General features: G+C 37.5%; 1 protein-coding gene across 1 annotated transcript in view; it reads right to left on the bottom strand.

The window, feature by feature from the left end:
* The window catches only part of sdc3 (syndecan 3), a 36987-nt gene extending 16732 nt beyond the window's left edge, over positions 1 to 20255 (bottom strand). The window contains exon 1 of the mRNA XM_055219803.2: positions 19885 to 20255. Within this exon, the coding sequence (XP_055075778.1) occupies positions 19885 to 19938 (54 nt within the window). The 5' untranslated portion in view covers positions 19939 to 20255. The remainder of the gene's footprint in view (positions 1 to 19884) is intronic.
* Positions 20256 to 23890: the final 3635 nt, after the last annotated feature.

Below are 23890 nucleotides of genomic sequence, written 5' to 3'. Positions count from 1 at the left end.
TCTTATTCATTTCATCCCAAAACCATACTCAAATGTATTTAAAATGTTATTTTTTTATAACACGAATGCATGTGAGCGCCAGAGAATTGGCTCCCACTGTGACTCCATTTGAAAATCTATTAACCAAAGACTATTTACCGAATGCAATCTACTCTAATGCAATTTCAGAAAGATATGCTTTAGATAAACCAGATCTAAGAGTTCTTCTTTTTAAATCACACATGCCCGTGCCAGATCTGCTACTCTTGAACCAAGACTCAGCCAATATGCATATGTGGCTAAATTGTGTGTTTGTGTACGTCTGTGTATCCTCCCTTGTAATGGTGGGGTTGGTTTGTGGTGTAATTTGGTCTACGATATGATTAAGGGGGTGGAATTGGCACACACAGCAAGACTTCTTTCGCAAACAGTTTGTGCGAGTGGGTGAGTGCGTAAAAGAGATGCGCGTTTGTGTGTGTGTGTGCGTGTATGTGGGGGGAGTGTGAAGCAAGCTTTTTGGAGTCAGATGTAAATATCTAGTCCATCTGTCTGGCAGCACATAAAGACAAAGAGCTGAGAGAAATATACATCTTTTTTTTTCTTTCCTGCCACATTTGTTTAACTGCTGGTGTTGTCCAAGGGCTTCTTTTTACTGGACACAGCAGCTGTGAGGAGAGACTGTGTGTGTGTGTGTGTGTGTGTGTGTGTGTGTGTGTGTGTGTGTGTGTGTGTGTGTGAGAGAGAGAGAGAGAGAGAGACAGACAGACAGACAGACAGACAGAGATCATTGTGTAAAGTTAAGAGGTGAGTTGGTCAGTAGGTGATGACCTCATTACCTCAAATCACACATTCACACACTTTAATAAATTCAAATCGCATTTTTGGTACTAAAATGCTCACAATTATACAGAATATCATCTTTATCTGCAAATGATTTAACTTTTTTATGTGTTGTGTGTGTGTGTGTGCGCGTGCGTGCGTGCGTGGTAGACGGCTATTTCTGTGGGACAATCCTTAATCCAACCAGCAAGCGATCCCATAATCCCACAGGATTTGGACCATGTCAGATGCCCATGTGTATAAGATGCCCTGTGTGTCAGTTACTTCTCGATTGCATACAAATACTCTGCATGTGCTCTGATCAAACCTAACCATCTTTAACATTTGTCAGATTTAACATTTGCAGTCTATTTTTTATCTCTGTACTGTAGTATGACATATTGCAAAGTTAAACTGATACTAAATGCAGGGTTCCCACGCCTTAGTTAACTTCAAATTAAAGGACCTTTCAATGACTTTCCAGGTGTAATACCCTCAAATTTAAGGACTAAATGTGGGGACACATTTCAAGTGAGAGCAAGGTTACATTGTTGTACCTTTAAAGATACATTGTTACAGTTCCCTTTCGAGGGATCTCGCGCTGCGTCACTGCGGTGACACTTTGGGGACGCCTCCAAGGGTAAGTGCGTCTGAATGTGTATATCAAAATCAACCAATGGTGAAGCTTAACAACAAAGACAGGGTGACGCGGGAACCAGGAAGTATATCACTATCTGAAATATTGACAAAGACGGCGTTTCAGGGACGTAGGAAGTATGGCAAGGGAGACGCAGCGTCTCGTTCCCTTCTTAGGGAACAACAGTTACATTCCAGTTACATGGAAGTTTTCCAGAAAACTTCTTCCATAAAATAGATTCAAGCACTTTCAATGACCTGTATCTATGTATGTATAGTTTCACAAACTTCCCAGGGACTTGAACCCCCCCCCCCCCAGATACACAAACTTTCAAGGATTTCAAGGACCCGTGGGAACCCTGTTTATAAGAGAAAAAATTAGGTTGGGACTTAATTTTACTCAGTAAGAATTGATGGGATATTGAAAGCGGACTCCACATGACAGGTGGTTGGAAGTGACGGGTTAAAAAAAGTGCAGAAATGTAATCACAAGAATAAAATTGTAAACATGTTTTGCTAGATTTACAAAGATTTTCAATGCTGTCTTGGGTTGGGGTTATCCAAATGTAATATGGGGAGATCGTCTCAGAGGGAGCTTTCCGTTCAAGAGTTGCTATGGAAACACTTCCATGGTATATTATCCGAGTCATGACCACTCTCCCACGCATCAGCCAGCCTACAGTACCCATAATCACTGCTGTCTAAGATAAACTCCACCCACACTGGGTAAAACCAGGTTAACATACATACATAAGCAGAGCATGTGCATATTACGATCATGTGTTTATGACGCGTGTCCATTTGTAGTACCCTAACCTAAGTGCAGATCAAGTGGTCTGCTGTGTGTCTAAGTACACTGCGTTTCTGAAGTTAAAATGATGGTATTGTGTGTGTTTTTATGTTTGGGTGAATGAACGCTTTCTCCTCAAAAGCAGATGGAGCTTTCCGGGGATCATAACTTTTCGCGTGTTCCTAAGAAACTTTTCAAAGCAGCTGAAAAATGCAGCCAGGGGCTAGGGAATGGTTTGCCTTTGTGTCTATGTGGGTGTGCATGTAAGGGCGAGTGTGTGTGGCCAGTCTTTGTGATTATGAACAGTCCTCCCCCATTCCCAGAAGCCCCTGCTGTTCACAGTGTGTGTGTTTGAACTTCTGTGCGCGCCCACAGCTCCTCATTTCCCATATCTTTGGGTACAATCTCAATTTTGCTGCGCAAATATAAAGAGAGATAAGGTACGTATAGCTCTGTGCAAAAATACATCGTAGGGCTTTTTGGGGACACAGAAGCTGTATGCTTGACAGGGGTAGTTATGAAGTACTGTATTATGGAGGATTGTTGCTCAGTAACGGCATACCTGACTCGATTACAGAAGTGGAGGAGAAATACTTTGGAAACTTGGTTCGGCATCAAGAACGTATCTGCTTAACTACACTGCCCATGTAATGAGATCATCCTTTTGTAATATTTAGAAGCATAATTGTATGTGCATGCAATATTTCCTATAATGAATAATGATGGGTTTATTTTCCAGAAGCTGACTGGTCAATAAAGCATTCCAGCTGTGCTAAGCAATGATATCAGTAACAGACACGAAACACCTGTTACCTAAATCACTGCACAGGAATACGCACATGACCACATACAGGATTGCTATTTTTGTAAGATTCTACCTCAACATGTTTATATCACTGTGTGCATATTTATATTTTATATTTATATTTATACAGAATGTTAAGTTTGCACAGCTATGTCTAGTCACTTACACTGTGTATAAGGTTACTGCCTATAATTTGCTGCATGGTCCTCTGTGAAGAACTGCTAAAGTCTTTCGTTGTTTTTGCTGAAACAAATGACAATAAAGATTTATCTGCTAGTGGAATGATAACATTTAATAAAAACGGGTGTTGTTTACTTTTTTCAGCTTTGTGTAATGTGACTAAATTCACAATAAACTACCCCCTCAAATGTTATGTAAAAATTTTCATTAAATCAAGGTTTTAATATGTTTGTCTGAATGCTGTTAAAGGGGACATTTCACAAGACCTTTTTAAGGAAAAAAAACTTTTAAAAAGTCTCTGGTGTCTCCAGAGTACGTATACGTGAAGTTTTAGCTCAAAATACCATATAGATAATTTATTATAGCATGTTAAAATTGCCACTTTGTAGGTGTGTGCAAAAATGTTGGGTGTGTATTTTAAAATGCAAATGAGCTGATCTCTGCACTAAATGGCAGTGTCGTGTTTGGATAGTGCAGATAAAGGGGCGGTATTATCTCCTTCTGACATCACAGGGGGAGCAAAATTTCAATGACCTATTTTTTCACATGCTTGCAGAGAATGGTTTACCAAAAATAAGCTATTGGGTTGATCTTATTCACATTTTTTATGTTGATAGAAGCACTGGGAACCAAATTATAACACAAACATGGAAAAAGTCAGATTTTTATGATATTTCTCCTTTAATGGCTTTCTTTTTCCTTTAGAATCGAAGCACAGTTATTTCAAAATGCATTGTTTGTGTTTTTTGTTTACAATGGTGACTGCATCTCTTCTTTCTTCAAAAGTATGCAAAAGCATCATTAAATAACTACGTAATTTGTCATATTTTTCACATGTCCTGAAGGCCTTTGAATCAAAAACAAACTATATTCCATTATTTAAGGAAAGTTTGGGCCTGTGCCTCTTCTCTTCATAAAAGTGCGTATACAAATGACGCAGTTCACTTCTCTATTCTTGTATTGTTGATTTTGCTGTTGTTTCAGACACATTATTTAAATAGTAATCTGTGTAAACTGTCCTAAACTATATAAATGGCCCAGTTCGGGCATTAAAAATTGAGAAGGAACTGCTCTATGAAACAGCCAATTAGAGTAGAGCTCAACATTTTTATTCAAATAAGGTAATAATAGATTTCATTCTTTTATCCTTGGATCATTTTTGCACTTAATAAAGTCAGAGAACAATGCAACATATTGTATTGATGCATTCTTTGGCACCTTTAGTGGCTCTTTTGCACCTTTTGAAGCTTGAGAAGAGACAGTCACCATCCACTCCCTTTGTAAACAAACACAAAACAACGTGTTTAAAAACATCTTGTTTCGGCTCTGAATAACAAAGAAAGCCTTTCGCTTGTTAAGTCCTGACGTAAGGAATACCATTTCTGGGTCCAAGCATTCACTCACTTCATATGAGACTACAATCTCAACAGCCGTTTTGAGTGGTATTTATTCATCACAGATTTAAGCTACATTTTATATTGTGTACACTACATTCTCCAAGCTCACAACATCCCAGACCACAATGCTTTAACAATTCATAAAAGATTCATTACTTTCTGGCCTTTTGGCAGTATGGAGATTAAGGTTAGGATTTTTCAATAATTTTACTCTGCACTATAAGTGTATGTTGTATAGTTTGTTGTTTGCTTAAGGCATTTGAGCGTTTAAACCTAAGTTGTGACGAGTGACGTCCGGCTTAAAGGGACACTTCACTTTTTTTGAAAATAGGCTCATTTTCCAGCTCCCCTAAAGTTGAACATTTGATTTTTAGCGTTTTGGAATCCATTTAGCCGAGTCTGGCGTTATCACCTTCAGCATAGCTTAGCATAATCCACTGAATCCGATCAGACCATTAGCATCGCGCTCAAAAATGACAAGAGTTTCGATTTTCTCTTCTGCGTTACATCGTGTACTAAGACTGATGGAAAATTAAAAGTTGCGATTTTCTAGGCCGATATGGCTAGGAACTACACTCTCATTCCAGCGTAATAATCAAGGACTTTGCTGCCGTAACATGGCTGCAGGGGGCGCATTGAAATTACGCAGCACCCAAAAATAGTCCCCTTGGTAACTTTAAATAGCAGGGGACTATTCTGTCAGTCTTAGTACACGATGTAACTACAGAAGAGTCAAGTTTAAAATAGGAAAAATGTCGAAACTCTTTGCTCATTTTTGAGCGCGATGCTAATGGTCTAATCAGATTCAATGGATTATGCTAAGCTATGCTAAACATGGTACCGCCAGAACCAGAGATCAGCTGAATGGATTTCAAAACAGTAAAATTTAATTATTTAACTCTAGGGGAGCTGGAAAATAAAGTGGAGTGTCCCTTTAACAAGCAGACAGGAGGTTTGAACGACTCTATTTTAACTTTAACAATTTCTAATCTTAAAAATGTGACACTATTTGTGCTTTTGCACCTAAAATTTCAGTCTGTAACTGTGCATTTTGGTAAACCTAAAATACATCGCTCCATATCATAAAGTACTTACATGGTCCTTTTATAACTTCACAACTACCGTTCACCACAGACTTCTGTTGTATAGAAGCATACACACAAGAAGCAGACAGACAGGGCATATTAAAAAGGGTATATCTATATGTTTAAATAGACTAACGTCAGAATGGAAATACATATGAGGAGAAAAAAGACATTTTAATTAAAATGCGGTTCTGTTGGCACCACAGATGATGTACAGTGTACTTGTTGTTTAGTGACATACAGTACAGTAATTACAGGGCATTCTTGCTGAAGTAACTTGAGGTTAGATGCCACGCTCAAGGGCACAGTAATGATAGGGTATCTTTCTAACACTACAGTTTAGGACCTGTGAGCTTTGGGTTGCCAGCCCAGATCAGTGACCTCTACAAAACCACAATGTCGTCATCATGTGATTCACATGATAAAACGAAATGAATCAAATTTGCTTCAAAATCAGTCTCATATGACCAGAATATAGATAATCTCATCTCATGTCCAATAAAAGACGTGAGGCTAACTCAGGAAAGCATATAATGCAATATGCAACAGAGTGCAATGGTCAGGTTTCCTAATAATTTTTTCTATGGCAAAACTACTTTTAATATAATCTACAAATGAAGATGTTTATTGCTTAAAGGATTAGTCCATTTTCAAAAAAAAAAATCCAGATAATTTACTCACCACCATATCATCCAAAATGTTGATGTCTTTATTTGTTCAGTCGAGAAGAAATTATGTTTTTCGAGGAAAACATTCCAGGATTTTTCTCATTTTAATGGACTTTAATGGACCCCAACACTTGAGAGTTTTAATGCAGTTTCAAATTGCAGTTTTAAAGGACTCTAAACGATCCCAAACGAGGCATGAGGGTCTTATCTAGCGAAACGATTGTCATTTTTGGCAAGAAAAATTAATTGTGTGATGAGCCAGCGCGACCTCACGTAATTACGTAATGACGTTGGAAAGGTCACGTTTTACATATATGAAACGCACATATGGGGACCATTTTAAACAATAAACTGACACAAAGACATTAATTAGTATCATTTGACATACAACAACGTCGGAATGGTCCTCTTTCTCCAAACTTGTAAACACTGGGACGTAGTTTCGCATATGTCATCCGTGACCTCTTGACGTGATGACGCATTACGCGAGGTCGCGCTGGCTCATCACACAGCCGGAGGAAGACGAGAAGTTGTGGTTTAAAAATGCATGTTTAATTTTTCTTGCTAAAAATGACAATCGTTTTGCTAGATAAAACCCTTATGCCTCCTTTGAGATCGTTTAGAGTCCTTTTAAACTGCAATTTTAAACGGCATTAAAACTGTTACCGGTTGGGGTCCAGTAAAGTCCATTAAAATCAGAAAAACCCTGGAACGCTTTCCTCAAAAAACATAATTTCTTCTCGACTTAACAAAGAAAGACATCAACATTTTGGCTGGCATGGTGGTGAGTAAAATATCTGGATTTTTTTTTTTTAAGAAAATTGGCTAATCCTTAAATATAACAATAAACCTTTTTGCTTAATGTAATCATTTTTTGTTGGCTTGATCGTTTAGTTTGTGACTTAAAACTCTTTATTTAAAAATGTCTTTAGAAATCACTTAAAAAATTATTTGTTATTATTTGGGTCAAAAGAGGACAAACCCAGCCATTGGGTTAAATTAACCCTTTACCTGGCACAGCACTTTTTGAGTGGGGGTGTGGTGAAAAGGTGATGTACACCTTTAAATTAATACAACTCTGGCATTTTCTTGGTCTGGAAGCCTAATTTTGGTCTTGTTTTAAAGAAGACACTTTACATTTTTTAATATTTGTATTTTTAATACATAAAATTATCAAAAAACTGAGGTTTGTGTTACTTTGCTATGAGGTTTGCTGCATACTCTTGTCACAAATGAATAAATTACAGTTACTGCATTATTATTACTGCTAAAAAGGTCTTGAAATATGAAAACTGCATTCTTAGACCTTTCCAACAATATATAGTTTGTCGTGATAGATTAACATTTACATGAAAAATTTAGAAGTAAACTTGGGTGTTCCGCTCAAGTTTATATTTGACCCACATTAGGTTCATATAATCTAGTATTTTGGGTTGAAACAACCCAGCATAGGTTAGATTACATCCCAGCGGGTTATTGAAAATAACACAGCATTTTTTGTGTAATGACTTAAATGTCCTGAATCGAACTCCACTATGAGAGTAATTTTTTTATATCGTTTTACTGTTTAGATGTGTTTTCTTCATCTAACTAAAAAAAGACATTTCAGCAGAAACCCACATGAAAATGAATATGATATTATTACATTTCACGACCAACCAAGACCAGATGTCCACTACAAGAGACATTATTGCTTTTTGCTGTAACATTTTCTTCAACCACAATCCTTCATTTATGTAAAATACATCTAAATATCAAAACCTTTCATCTTCTGGGTCGCAGGAGGTTATAGAAATAATAAAAAACAACTTTCAGAAGATCAAGACAGCCAGAAAATGTAAGTGTTGATGATGCTCCTTCTTCATGTTAATTTTTGCGTCTTTCTCTCATTTCTGCCCTGCCTCTGTAATCCATTCACTAGATTGTGTACCATTGCACAAAGCTCTTTAGTCCCCTTGTTTAACACTCCCTCTCGTTTCGTTTCTTTCGACCTCCAGCAGGTGATTTCATTGTAATCTTTCATCCCTACACGCTAGCGTAATCTGCTTTCCAGCACATCTGCCCGAGCGGACGTGTAGCTCACTTAACCCGGATCGATCAATATCACTTTCCATGCACAATATGATAAGTAAAGACTCGGGAAGAGCAGGAACCAGAGGAAGGAAAAACAGACTGAAGCAGCTGATTCTGGCCTGTCCTCCATCTGCTTGTACAAGTGGACATAATGACAGACAGCTATTTAACAATATGCAGCTTTCATTGAGAAATTGTGCGCACAAGGAACGGGCGATGTGATTTGTATTGCAGACTGGAAGCAAACTAAATAACACAAAAGAACATCAAGCCTTAGTCATCATGTGTTATGTTCTTGTCACGATCTGACAATCATCACACAGGAAACTCTCAGATATTGCATGTGTGAACATCGTTTTCTTCAATTTTTTTAATCTGTGCAGCAGCTGGCTTTTTGAACCATCTGTAACACACACACATACAGGGCCTTGTTTTTAGCTATGGTGTATAAAATACATAAGGAAATATTGCTGGTCAGCACTTCAGTTGAAATTTCTGGTATTCACATGTGTTCTAAAAATAAACATTACTGGACTCATTTATTTTGCTAACAGTAAAGCTGAGATACGGTAGCCCTGTGAAAAAGGGAAATTTTTACAATCACAGCAATATCAGCTGTACGATCATTCAGTGTTTGTGTATATGACAGTGTTAAACTGATACTGGCCTTAGGATTTGACTTGGGGGCCAACAGATGGGAGAAGGGCGAGAATAAGTCTTGATCTAATTTAAGACGGAATCCCTCAAAACTGCAGTAGCCGTAACATAAGCGCAGACCTCGGGATATTTTTGATGATCCTGGCAGAGTTGCATTTTACTGTCAGAAAATCTTTTAGGTCAGACTACCTCAACACTTATATTTTTAAATGAAATAGACCAAAAAAAATACAAATTTAGACATTGTATTTGACAGCCACTTTTATATCATCTTACAGATGTTTAGGTTTTTCATATTTATCAGTACAGGCATTCTCTATGTACCAAACCCTTGACCTTGGTGTTACTATGAACTGAGCTACAGGAAATCCTTGGGGTTTTTTCAAAGCCTTTGTGCTGTTATTTGTAAAACACAAAAGCTGAAATTCTTAAAGCGTTGTTACACAGATAATGCTGTAAAGATAGCTCACAGCGACTGAAATATTGTGCAAAGTCTTTGGAAGCCCTGTAAGAGGACTTCACTAAAACTTCATTTAGCATTCACTGATAATTTTGTCCTTCCTCAAAGCTAGGTTTAGCCTCCATTTGCATCTAGAATTTAAAAAAGCATGAATCACATCATGTGTGAATCATGACTCACAACATAGTCTGGGTAAGTAAATAATACTATTCGTTGCATATAATACAAAAGTATAAACCGATCCTCCATAACATCATGACCACCTGCTTAATATTGTGTATCAATCCCCCTTTTGCCACCAAAACAGCCCTGACCCGTCGAGGCCAGACCTCTCAAGGTGTGCTGTGGTATCTGGAACCAAGTCGTTAGCAGCAGATCCTTTAAAGGAATAGTCCATTTTCTTAAAAAAAATCTAGATAATTTACTCACCACCATGTCATGCAAAATGTTGATGTCTTTCTTTGTATAGTCGAGAAGAAATTATGTTTTTTGAGAAAAACATTCCATAATTTTTCTCATTTTAATGGACTTAAATGGACACCAACACGTTACAATTTTAATGCAGTTTCAAATGACTCTAAACGATTCCAAACGAGGCATAAGGGTGTTATTTAGCGAAACGATTGTCATTTTTGAGAAGAAAAATAAAAAATATGCACTTTTAAACTACAACTTCTCGTTTATCTCCGTTCCTGTGACACGCGAGCGCAACCTCACATAATTGCGTAATGCCATGGAAAGGTCATGCGTTACATATATGAAACGCATATTTGCGGACGATTTTAAAACAATAAACTGACACAAAGACATTAATTAGTATCATTCCACATACAACAAGGTCGGAACGGTCCTCTTTCTGGGCCATAGTTTCGCATACGTCATCCGTGACCTTTCCGCGTGATGACGTATTACGTGAGGTTATGTGGCGTGTCACAGGACCGAAGGAAGACAAGAAGTTGTAGTTTAAAAGTGCATATTATTTATTTTTCTTGTCAAAAATGACAATCGTTTCGCTAGATAAGACCCTTATGCCTCGTTTGAGACCTATTAGAGTCCTTTAAATCTGAAATTATAAACTGCATTAAAACGTTTAGGTGTTGGGGTCCATTAAAATGAAAAAATCCTGGAATGTTTTGCTCAAAAAACATAATTTCTTCTCGACTGAACAAAGAAAGACATCAACATTTTGGATGACATGGTGGTGAGTAAATTATCTGGATTTTTTTTAAGAAAATTTACTAATCCTTTAAGTCTTTAGCATAGTGCATCCTGGTGCCATGTGTTCTCCATGTAAGCGACGCACAGGCACCCAGCATCCACGTGATGTAAAAGAAAACATGATTCATCAGACCAGGTCACACTCTTCCATGTGGTCCAGTTCTGATGCTCACATGCCCATTGTAGGCGCTTTCGGCTGTGGACAGGGGTGAGCGTGGGTACCCTGACTGGTCTGTGGCTAAGCATTCCCATACGCAACAAACTGCGATGCACTGTGTGTTCTGACACCTTTCTATCAGAACCAGCATTCACTTTTTTCAGCAATCTGAGCTACAGTAGCTCGTATGTTGGATTGAACCACATGGTCCCACGTGCATCAATGAGCCTTGGCACCAGCTCACCGCTTTTCCTTCCGCTTTTCCACCACTTTTGATAGGTACTGACTGCTGCAGACCTGGAACACTCCACAAGAGCTGCAGTTTTGGAGATGCTCTGACCCAATCGTCTAGCTATTACAATTTGGCTTGTCAAGTCATTTTTCCTGCTTCTAACACATCAACTTTGAGGACAATATGTTCACTTAATAGCTAATATTTCCCACCCACTGACAGGTGCCATGATAACGAGATTATCAGTGTTATTTACTTCACTTGTCAGTGGTCATAATGTTATGGCTAATCGGTGTGTATACACAGAAAAGTGAGAATAAAAAGGATGTCAGTGAGATTTTGGGTAGGACATGAGTGAAATCTTAATCAGTTAAAGATCTCAAAAAGTCAGATCATATAAATTTTTTGTTCTGGAACTCCTATAAGGTTGGTGAAGTGTCACCTACGCCCTTCTGGTTCTCACCCCTTAATATACATATATTATTAAGATATTAATTTTAATGAAATTTACACGAGCGCTTGTGGCGGAAACTGAAAGATCTCAGCGTTATTTACAGGGTCTCTTTCTTAGTCATTGTCCACACTTGACAGAAGTCTGTATATCATCAGATGTGTGAATATATGTGCCAAGTGCCAACTCCCCCTTATCAAACACTTGCAGAACTGAATCTCTTTAGCCAACATTCTGACATTTCACCACATTTAACATTCATGTCTGTGATACAGGCTCTTATGCAAATATGTCTTAGATATTTACTTAAGAAAGACAGATCATTACTTGAAACAAAGCAAATTTATTTGATTCTTCCTCCAGTCAATCTGTTATTCAGTTACTCTTGCAACAATGCTTTAAGTTACATCATCTTTTACTGCAGTATATAATGAGAGGTCTGTCAACACTATACTTTTAACTATTAAATGTACTCGATATATACCAAACTAAAGACCAAATCAGATCGAAGGATCGAAGTCGAAGTGCTGCAAACGAAGTGCTCTTCTGCCATACAATATAGTTCTCAATTTTAAAAATTCGCCACATTTTATTTTGTGCCACCATACTTACTTGTGTAACTACTCATGTAACAGTCTTTAAATAGGGAAAACATGGAAGTGTTTGGTGGTTTCTAAATTCATCCCTGTTTGGATCCTAAGGAATGAATGGGGCTAGGCTAAATGCTAACACATTCACAAGCACTGTACAAAAATTAAGTGCATGCATTGAAAAAAGATAGGGATGTATTAATTAGTCTAAGTTAAGGTAAGAACATAGTAAAATATTGAAAAACGGTGGTGTTTTCCTTTAATACATTTTGCACTGTAAGGAAAAAACCACACAATAAACTCTTCCTTGTGAATGAAGTCTGCAGTATGCATTTTTATCAGCTAATGTAACACATATTCCAATTAACAAGTTATCAGAGTAACAAGCCTTAATTCAGATTCAATGAGCCTCTTAACTCCACCTTCCATAAAACGCTGTTCTCATTATTGTGTCGCAAAGACGTGTGCTGATTTGCACATCAATGTGCACAAAGCTCTCTGCTTCATCACGCAGACGACTCGGAGCTTTGAGGATCAAAAACAGCAAACTGTTGAGTGATTAAAGCTTCAGCAGAGGTTATACTGAAGGTGAGGATGACCTTTTGTGCATGTGTTGATGTGCTCAGACTGAGAAACAAAGGAAATGCAAAGTGAAGATGGATTAAATGGAGCCGAGTGTGAAGGATACAAGCAGAGACAGTTTAAGTTAGGATGTGGATTATATGCACATTTTTGCCGTTTGGTGGGAAACCTATTTTTTTCAACACTTATCTAAAGTTTTCCAACAAATACGTAAAAAAAAGAATGTGCGTATGTTTGTTTTGAAATTACTCATTACCTTATTATTGACTTATTATTATCATGCCACACTAAATAGTCATCGGAGTTACTAACTCATTGGGAGTTTTTGATTAAATGGTAGCATTAAAATAAACAGTAAAAATAAACTCAAGTAAACAGCTCACTGGAGAGGAACTTAAATTTTGATCTGTTACTCACCCAAAGCCGTTTAAAGGGATAGTTCACCTTAAAATGGAAATTTTGGCATCATTTCCTCACCCTTATATTATTCTAAACCTGTATGAGTTTCTATTTTCCTGTTGCTTGACTTCCATAATATTTGTTTTTCCAACTATGGAAGTCAATGGGGACAGTCAACTGTGTTCTTCCCATAATTGATCAAAATATGAAGAGTTCGGTTCCAAAACGCGATAAACTTCTTTTTTTTAAATAGTTACCGCCAAACTCAGTATTGGATCAGGTCAGTATTAAAAAGTAAATTGTTAATTTTACGCAAAATCTGATATCTGCCGTGTTATTCTGTCATCTTTTCTCCTTTTTTCCCAAAACACGATAAACACCAGTCTCCCTTCTCTGCAGAGTGCAATAAATCCACTCAACAAATCACAGCACACCATTCCACGCATTGTAAACAACAATGCATTTTCCTAGTTTTCCTCATCTACTTTGTACTTTATGATCAACAAACAAACAAAAACAAAATAATACCTTTGTTGGAATGGATAAACCTGTGATGGTTTTCTGTAGCGGGGAATGTAAGCCACTCAGGCGAAGGAAAAATGCCGGCTGTTGCTTGTTCTCACACGACAGCTTCAAGCTTCTGTCATGCTATCACATTGACCCCAGGGGATCTTATGAAAAACTTTCCATTATTTTAAGTCAATGAAAATCGAGCAGGACCAAAACATTTTAAAGCTGATCACTGTCAAAAACGTTCAGCGACGACGTTCCAAGTATAACCGCAGCAATGACAAAAAAAAAAACTTGGATTTATTGCATTTTACCGAAAAAATATCACTTTTTATAATACATCTTTGAAAATCAAATTATGGATTAGAATTTTTTATGTTACCTAAAGATGCTACGTGAAAGTTTGTAACAGAAAATAGTGATTTTCATCTTGTCACGTTCAACAAAATAAAGAAACTCATATAAAATGAGGATGAGTAAATGATGACAAAATTTTCGTTTTTGGGTGAATCATCCCTTTAATGGATTAAGAAGACTTTGAATATAGTAGACATATAGTACATTTATGATACGTTAATTTCCATGCATATTTTTCCAGTACACACTAATTTGTGCCAGACTCCATGGGGAGCGACTACTAAATAATGTAAAGCCGCTTCTGTCAGGAAATCCCCTCAGAACATCAGGGAAAATTTACCACAGACACACGCACATTATCTATGTCACCCATGCCACATTCCAAAGCAAATATAAATAAAAGCCATTAACCTACACAGGATGCATGTACACACTCGAATGAAAGCTCGTATGTGAAATGTCCTCGGTCATTTGTCTTTATGAAAAATGCAAACAGCAGACCTTGTTGATTAATGGCCGCACATAATCTACGACACGCTCAACCAGCGTTATCTAAACATTTCTCGTGTCCAATTAACTCTGGGCTGTTTCTACATGTTTTCCTGTGGCTCACACAATGACGACAGCACAAAGGTTGTGTGTTCGAACCCCAAACCGCATACTTTATAATGCACTGGTCACTTTTGTCTGCCAAATGCATGAATGTTAATGATCAACGCTGTGTGAACGCTCATTTGACATTCACCTCGCCCCACCCTGCCACTGGAAAGTTAGCGGCATTCCAGAAGTCCCCGGAGCACACGGCCACGCCCCATTCTCTCGTTAACCCAATTATCCCTCCTGTTCCTCTATCTCCACGGAAACATGTCACCAACCCTACCCTTTCCCCAAGCAAGAGGCTATTAAAACATCTGCGGAACAAATAAACAGCTAGGGAAGCGTGAGAAGGAAAAGGAAGGAGATGCGCAGACGCACATTTTCTCTAGGCTAAAGGCTGTCCTTCCTCGCTACAATGGCCGTATTCATATTTATAGGGCATCTTTGGTAAGGCATCTTAAAATTCATTGTGGCTTTGGAAACCTTCCCACCCATGCTCTCTAATTTGGAGTCTTATTATAGCGTGGCAAGCACACATAAATTTGGGACAACGCTCACCATTTCGAAAAGCAAAAAACCCATTCAATCTCTCACTGCTGGTTCTCCGAGATACCCAATCGCAAACCCCCATCTACAAGCTCTATAGCCACACCTTTAAAAAAAAAATAACGCTATATAGACTGGTATAAACTATTATATATGTCCACACATCAGACTAAATTAAATAATAAGCTGTCTCTCTGTGTCTGTCTGTCTCTCACAGGTATGGAGAGATCCCCCCTCCCCCTCCAGACTGCTGGAGCCGCATCTTAATTAGAGAGATGGAGACAGACAGAGAAACAGAATGAAAAAGAGAGAATGGGGAATGACGGAGAGATAGAAAAGAGTGTGAATGGCACAATAAGAGACGAGAAGGAGAGAAAGAGAGAGAGAGAGAAAGCGTGATAAGGCTGTGACTGAGACGTGCCCTGTCGTTGTCATGGCGACACTGTGCAGAACAGGTAGAAGAACGGCGTCTCCTGGGAAAGAGCAACCAGCCCTGATCGACTCCACCTCTCCCTCTCCTTTTCGTTTCCACCTCTCTCAGCAATTCATATTTTCTATTCTGCTCTCGGCATACGAGCTGTGAACCTTAAACACACTACTATGGTACAATATTAGCTCATGTTATATTCAATCGCGGGTTTGTTGTCTTCCGATCACCTCATACCTTACATTTTTTTCAAACTAAAATAAATAAATTCATTCACAGATATTCCGTGACCCAGAATCCAAACTAAAAACATCCATCATCATGTTATCACGGAGGAGGTGGCTGATGAATGTGGGGAGGTCAAAGGGAGGTGAGCGTGATAAGGCGTTATAAGGACCACCTCTTCTGCTGACACCTCTAAACGAAACTCTTCACACCAGCACACGGTACCATTTGGTGCATCAGATAATGTGTTTTTGCTTTAGTAACACTTTACATCAGCTGGAAGCTCTAGGAAACACTTGGAAAGTATGTACGGAGTCAACGTGGAGTCCCTTTCATGCATGCAAAAAATCTGTGGGAGGAACAGAGATTTGCTTTTAAAAATGTAGACTGTTTTTTGGACCGACATTAAACAGAGGTGTCCGCGAACATACTATGCCAAAACATGATTTAAATGTATTTTTTCGGACACGCTTTTGGCAGATGCTTTTATCCAAAGCGACTTGAATGAAAGCATGTAATAAGCACACGTGTCCTCAGAATCGAACCCACAACCTTTGCAATGCTAAGGCAGTGCCATACCAACTAAACCACAGGAACAACCTGTATCTAATTTTAAAGGTGCCAAAGAATGCATTGAACTAATATGTTACATTTTTCTTTTATATCTACATAGTAGATATTTAACTTTATTAAGTGCAAAAATTATCCAGAAACGTTTTACATGTCCATTTGCAACTCTAGGATTTGTCCTTTGAATTAAATGGTCTATTTTTGCCCTATTTGGAAAGGTTGTGAATAATAATGTTGAGCTCTGCTCTGACTGCTCTGCTCTGAGGCTCATGTCAGCCTGTATCAGACGAACATACTAATTGTTTGGAGATTGTTAATGGATGTTTCTGAGTGGTAAGCTAAGCTTGTGTTTTTTTTGTATGAACCAATAGTCAATAGAGGATATGCATTGACGTCACTTTTCCACGTGACCATGCTGGAGCACGCCCTGTTGAGTGGCAAACGAAATGGCTGGTTTTCATAATGGGTGCAGTGAAAATGCCGATAACTGACTAATATCAGCTTAAATTGAATTTAGTTGGACTTGATAGAAGAGGTGGACAATACTTAGTTACATTAGTTACATTTTCCAAGCATCTGTGCTTTATTAGAGTGTTTGTATTGGGAATTTTTACTTTACTACATTCTAAAGCATACTGTGTATTCTTTAACATTGCATATTAAAATTGATTTAATACCTAATTACATTAAAATAGTGTACTTTTACTTGAGTAAAAGTACTTTAATGTACTTAAATATTAAATGTAAAACAAAAACCTGTATTTATGAAATGTAATAGAATAAAAATTATGGTAATATGCTTTGGAATGTATGTTTTTAAAGAAAAACACTGATAAAAAATACTTTTAGGTAGAAAGTAAACTACTTAAGTAGCGTCCACCTCTGCTTGATAGTGACATTAGCAATTTGTTAACACACCTGTTGTCTGTGGACGTTGGCATGAACGATCTATTTACTTCTCCTTTCGGTGTTTTTGCCAGTCTGTAAAACGATAGCTCCGAATTCTTGTTAGTACAGTCTATCGCACAACAGCTTTTTCCCATTTAGACGCGTTTTCCCCATATTTTCTCACTGTACTCAAATTGTGCCGCTCTGTCTTTTGCCACTCAGTGGGAGTAACCGCAGTCACTTTCACCGAAGGTGACGTCACGTGCATACCCTCTATAGTAGAACTTAAGCCTAAATGCTAGCATATCGCATTAATTAGCATGTAGCGCTAACTTAGCAGTCACAACTTTTTTTAGCATTTTAACAACTTTGTACTTTATTTAAGGTGTAATTTAATGTTGGGGGTGTACATCTCGATTCTCGACTGTGGCGTCACAGTCGTTGTCATGTTGAGATTGGCCTGTTTTCCAGCAGTCTTTTGCGTGCACACGATTTACATAAAAATGAGAAAACAAATGCTTTTGAGGCTCACGATATGTCATTAACATGTACAGAGCTCTTATATTTCATCTATGCCTAGGTAAATACAGTTTGACATTCATGGCACCTTTACTGCAAACTTAAGTAATTCTAAATAAACACTTCTAATACTAGATTCATTTTTATATTTTAATACATGTTTAGCTCTATACTTGACTGTATACTTGTTTTATTTAATAACTATTTGTACTACTCTGAGACAGAACTGATACATAACTGAAACATTAATGTAAGTCTTCTCAGTTATAAAAGAGCAATATCAAAAAAATTTCCTCTCAGTTGCTTTATTCCTTTCTGAAGTTTCACTTCACTTCTTAGTCATCAAACCAAACATCTTTAACCCCAATATCACATTGGGTTATTTTGCTAAGCAGAGCGACAGCGAATCCAACAGGCCGCACAGACTTTGAGCGTGGTGCGTCCCAATCAAAACTTTAAAACACACTGTCCAACTCTTATGGGTCGGTGTAAGTGAGACCTTTATGCAGCCTAGTAAGTCAGTAGCAGAAACTTCCTGTGTCAAATTGCTTCACACATTCCTCTCTTCTCATTTTCTCTCCATTCCCTCCTCCTCACCTCCCTCCCTCTATGGATGCCTTTGTCGTCTACAGCACAAAACACTGATTCAGTTCTGAACCCAGGAGACCAACAGGATCCTTTAAAACACACACACACATGAACGGCTTTCAGGAGAGGATGTGTGTCCATTAGCTCAATTCCCAGATCTAAATTAAACTATCTGGCACACAAAGCTAGAGAGGATATGACACCACTGTCCAGATCCACATGATACTTCCTTTTGAAATGGCCAAAATAACCAATTATGCATTATACTACAATGCAAGCGATGATTCATTCATTCATATTTGGGTGGGCAACCGTTCTGCAATAACCATCCTCTATTATATAACACTTTATCCTAAGGTACATAAAGGTTTAGACTGCGCCCTCAATAAACTTTCAGCTTCACAATTGAGAAGACTTGCGATAAAACAAGTTAAAAATACATATTTTGTATTCTAGTTGGTAGAAATTGTGAATGGGGGCTTGAAATAATGTTGTGGACAAGAAGTAAAAAAGACCACCAGTAGCATTTAGGTTATTGCCAGTCAGTTCTTTTAGAGAAGAGCTCAGGCTTAACACAAAAATAAAAAAATGTCTCACACTACAGTTAACATTTTATTAACAGTTAAGTATTAAATTACATCACATACGTTTCCTCTCTGATACCGTTTAAAGGTAAATTTTGAGGGTGGACTGTCTCTCCTGCCGCGAAAACCAATGACGTCATCTCCCCGCAGCCTGCCACCCCCGACCCACCCCAGCTCGAGCAATCTCCGGCCAAAATCATCCGATGATCATCGACACTTTAAGCTCGGCCAACACCTCCGCGTGCTACCCTTTTGATGCAGCCATGCTGTAATATCTACAACCCACAAAGAAAACGGTACCATGTGTATGGACCACCAACAGGCGAACACCATAAGCCAAAACAAGGGACAAAAGACGTGCAATTACAGCCTAATTAGATGCCACGCGTTAATTACAGTTTATGCACGCGCACGATATTTGCACCAATATAATCACACAACCAGGGAAGCTAACTGTGCGCCCCTGACCCACAATACCAACACACGCACACCCACCTACCCAGACACACATAAAGATCAAGGGCCAATAAAATGGCTACGGGACCAAACAAGGCAAGGGTGTCTTGCTCGGTGCCTGGTTCGTGTATCCCAGCCTTAAGCATTCTTCAGCCCACTTGAAGCTCTTCCCAGGCCGCCAGAGACACGCTGTCTGCGGTCAGCCGAGAGAATGTGGGTCGCGTCCAAGATTTACAATTGAGCACCAAGGCATCAGACACACACACACACAAACACACTGCCACTCTAATCTAATTAATGACCTTACGATTCACACTCTCCGTTTATGCGCTTTACCGCAAATATGAACGCACATACACCCGTGAACGCCGTGAGCAAGTACGCCCGACCGTAACTCACCCTCTCATAACAATAGATCACAATAGATTGTCAGTCTTACCAGTGCGCTCTGCGCCAGCAACAGCGCCAGTGTTATCCAGCACGGGAGCTTCATGGTGCTCCAGACGCAGCTATACGCGGGGCTCGCGCTATAGCCTCTGCTTCCCTCGTTGAGATACTAGGAGTGAACGTTTTTCTCAGTTTTCGGTGTCCAACTTTAGAGCAGGCGGCCGTCGGTACATCCGTCTGCCCGGTGATCTCGTACGGCACGGTCTAATCCCGTGGAACCACGCGAAAGCCGAGAAACAGCGCGGCCTCTCGTGATTTCCTCCCCTCTGACTTTAGTTGTTGGGACTTGATGGATGTGGAAGCAGGGAAGACCAGATCTCTCTCTCTCTCTCTCTCTCTCTCTCTCTCTCTCTCTCTCTCTCTCTCTCTCTCTCTCTCTCTCTCTCTCGTGTGCTATGGCGGGCGTCGGGTGGATTTTCCTCGTGCGGTTGATGCCCCCTGCAGCCCTCTTGAGCATCAGCGTCAACGCCAGTATTTATATCGTTGCCTTTTGAAAGACACAGCAAAATCTTTTTGTCATCTGTAATAGACACGTTTTTATTTATATATACGACGTTGTCATTTAATCTCCAGTATAAAAAAATTTAACAAAAATGTTCTACATAAATATTCAACAATAGTTTCATATATGTAACGCAAAGGTATGCATATATTTTAGATAATTTATGTCCACATTTATAAACTATAATTTGATACCTATGTTCATTATTTGGCCATATATTTATGTAGGCGTGTCACTAAATGTTTTGTAAAGTTATGATATGATCTCATGAATATATAATGAGATCGGAGTACTATTACATAAAATTTATATAATTTACAATTAAGTCTTTGTAAAATGTTAATATAATATATCTGTCCAATATTTGGCTATAGTTGTACACTTATAGGTGCGACACCTCGCTTACTTTATTATTTATGACCTTTTTCTTTGTTTAGGAAAGTCTGATGCTCAGAGCTTGGTTACTGGATAGGATGTGGACAGCTTCAACTTTTTGTCTTTGACTTTTTCATAAACAGACACAATCTTACTTCATTTGTTGCAAATCAATACTTTTGTCCATAATAAATGAATCAATGAAATCAAGCATAATTAGGTCAATGACATGATGCATATTTTGTGTATTAATTGTTGATACTTTGACATTATTTTATCTTTAAAACATTTCCTATAAAAAAGTCACGAGCATTAACAGTAGAATGTTAGGATAATTGAGAAACATTTGAAAGTTATTAAATGTTAAGGTAGTACAACCGGAATCATGGGCCTTTTATTAAGAAGTTAAAAAGTAAAAACAGTAAACATGAAAGTATATCACATCATCCAATGAACCCCAGAGGGTCTTTATAGCTGAATGAAAAGTTTGTAGAGTTCCGTTAAATACTAAAAAATAGACACTTTAATGTAAAGTGTAGGCTGCTGGTAAACTTTCTGTGTCAGGTGGTACAACCAATGTAAAACTAGAAAAAAATGCTATTTTATCAAACACATTTTAATTGTATTTAAAAAGGTACAATTATGAATTTAATATAACAAGCCAAATCTTATACCAGCATTCAAATCTGTTAAATGTAAATTCGTTGCAGAGGTCAGGTCAGGGGCGGAGCCAGACATTGTAGCAATTGGGGCCTTAGCCCAAATCTAAGGATTTCAAAGAATAGTCCCCTGCTAATATTTTTTCTCCATTTACGGCAGGTTTATAAAGTAAAATTTTTTAATCCTTTTACTATTTTTTAATCCTGCTCATCCTATTTTTGGATAAGAGAAGTTAAAGTGTCATTGTCAAAATTTGTTATGTTACAGTTTCGAAATGACAATACAGAGAACACAGCAAATAAACAAATGTATTGTCATTTTGAAACTGTAACATAACAAATGTTGACAATGACATTTTAACTTCTCTTATCCAAAAATAGGATAAAAGGATTAAAAAATAGTATAGGATTAAGAAATGTTACTTTATAAAGCTGCCGTAAATGGAAAAAAAATATTAGCAGGGGGCCATGCTTTGAAACCCCTAGATTTGGGCTAAGCCCCCAATGTCTACAATGTCTGGCTCCGCCCCTGCATCATGAATATATAATGAGAATGGGGTGCCTATTACATAAAATTGATATGTAATTTACAATTTACTCGTTGTAAAATGTTAATATAATATATCTTTCCAATATTTGGCTAGTTGTACGCTTATAGGTGCGATACCTTAAGACTAGCCTACTTTATTATTTATCAGCTTGGTTACTGGATAGCATGAGGACAGCTTTAATCTCTTTTTCATAAACAGACACAATCTTATGTCATTTGTTGCAAATCAATAGGATTTTTTTTATTCATAATTAATTAATTAATTAAATCAAGCATAATTAGGTCAACGACATGATGTATATTTTTGTGTCCGGGGCAATAACTTGATAATTATGACATGCCACTTTATTTTATAAAACCAATTTAGGTCAAATAAATTTCCAGTGTTTTTTCTTTTAATAATACTAATTGTTGATACTTTGACATTATTGTATCTTTGAAACATTTCCTATAACAAATTTCACGAATATCTGTATTTTTTTTGGGATGTTAGGATAATTGAAAAACGTTTATCCGACAATTTCAAAGTTCTTAAATGTACAACCGCAATCATGGGCCTTTTATTAAAAGTTAACAAGTAAAAACAGTGAACATATCACATCATCCAGTGAAGCCCAGAGGGTCTTTATGGCTAAATGAAAGATTTGTAGATTTATCTCAAATACTGAAAAAATAGCCACTTTAATGTGAAGGGTAGGCTGCTGGTACACTTTCTGTGTCAGGTGCTACAACCGATGTAAAACTAGAAAAACTGCTATTTTATCAAACACATTTTAATCGTATTTAAAAAAGGTACAATTGTGAAATTAATATCACAGGCCAGATCTGCATTCACAGCATTCAAGTCTGTTAAATGTAAATTTATTGCAGAGGTCAGGTGGTGCAACCAGAAAGTCAAAGGATGCAATGAATGCTATGAATGCCCCTAAGAAACAAAAACATGTAGCTAAATAATTTTAATAAGCTAATTTAGCTTATATTTTTAGTTTTAATAAATGCAAGCTAATGTTAATTGTTATTATCATTTTTTTTAATTATTGATCTAAAATGTATAGTTCTCAAATGTTGGCTTAAAGTTGTTTAACATTTTCAAACTATTTTCAGGATTATATTTTTAAATGGCACTATCAAATAAACAATCAGCAAGACGCAGGGAGTGCATGAAAACTTATATGGCAAACAGACAATGTAGCCAAACCCCTTGACATTTCTTCCCTTACGAAAATTAACCATGGTTTTAGTTCAAACCAAAAAAACATGGTTACTGTAGTAAAACCATGTAGTAACCATGTTTTTTGGTGCATTGATTACTATCAGCAAAACCATGGTTTTACTAAACTAACCATGGTTTATATGTTTTTTTTTAAAGCCCCTGCTAATATTTTTTCTCCATTTACGGCAGCTTTATAAAGTATTTTTTAATCCTTTTACTATTTTTTAATCCGGCTCATCCTATTTTTGGATAAGAGAAGTTAAAATGTCATTGTCAACATTTGTTATGTTACAGTTTCAAAATGACAATACAGAGAACTCTGTATTGTCATTTTGAAACTGTAACAACAAATTTTGACAATGACATTTTAACTTCTCTTATACAAAAATAGGCAAAATATACTGTGTTCTTTGTATTGTCATTTTGAAACTGTAACTTAAAATTTTTTGACAATGACACTTTAACTTCTCTTATACAAAAATAGGATAAAATACGATTAAAAAATAGTATAGGATTAAGAAATGTTACTTCATAAACCTGCCGTAAATGGAGAAAAAATGCTTTGAAACCCCTAGATTTGGGCTAAGCCCCCAATGTTTACAATGTCTGGCTCCGCCCCTGCATCATGAATATATAATGAGAATGGGGTGCAGCTATTACATAAAATTGATATGTAATTTACAATTTACTAATTGTAAA

This window comes from Misgurnus anguillicaudatus, chromosome 20 (genome assembly GCF_027580225.2).
Source record: "Misgurnus anguillicaudatus chromosome 20, ASM2758022v2, whole genome shotgun sequence".
Lineage (NCBI taxonomy): Eukaryota > Metazoa > Chordata > Actinopteri > Cypriniformes > Cobitidae > Misgurnus > Misgurnus anguillicaudatus.
This window is presented reverse-complemented; position numbering and strand designations above follow the sequence as displayed.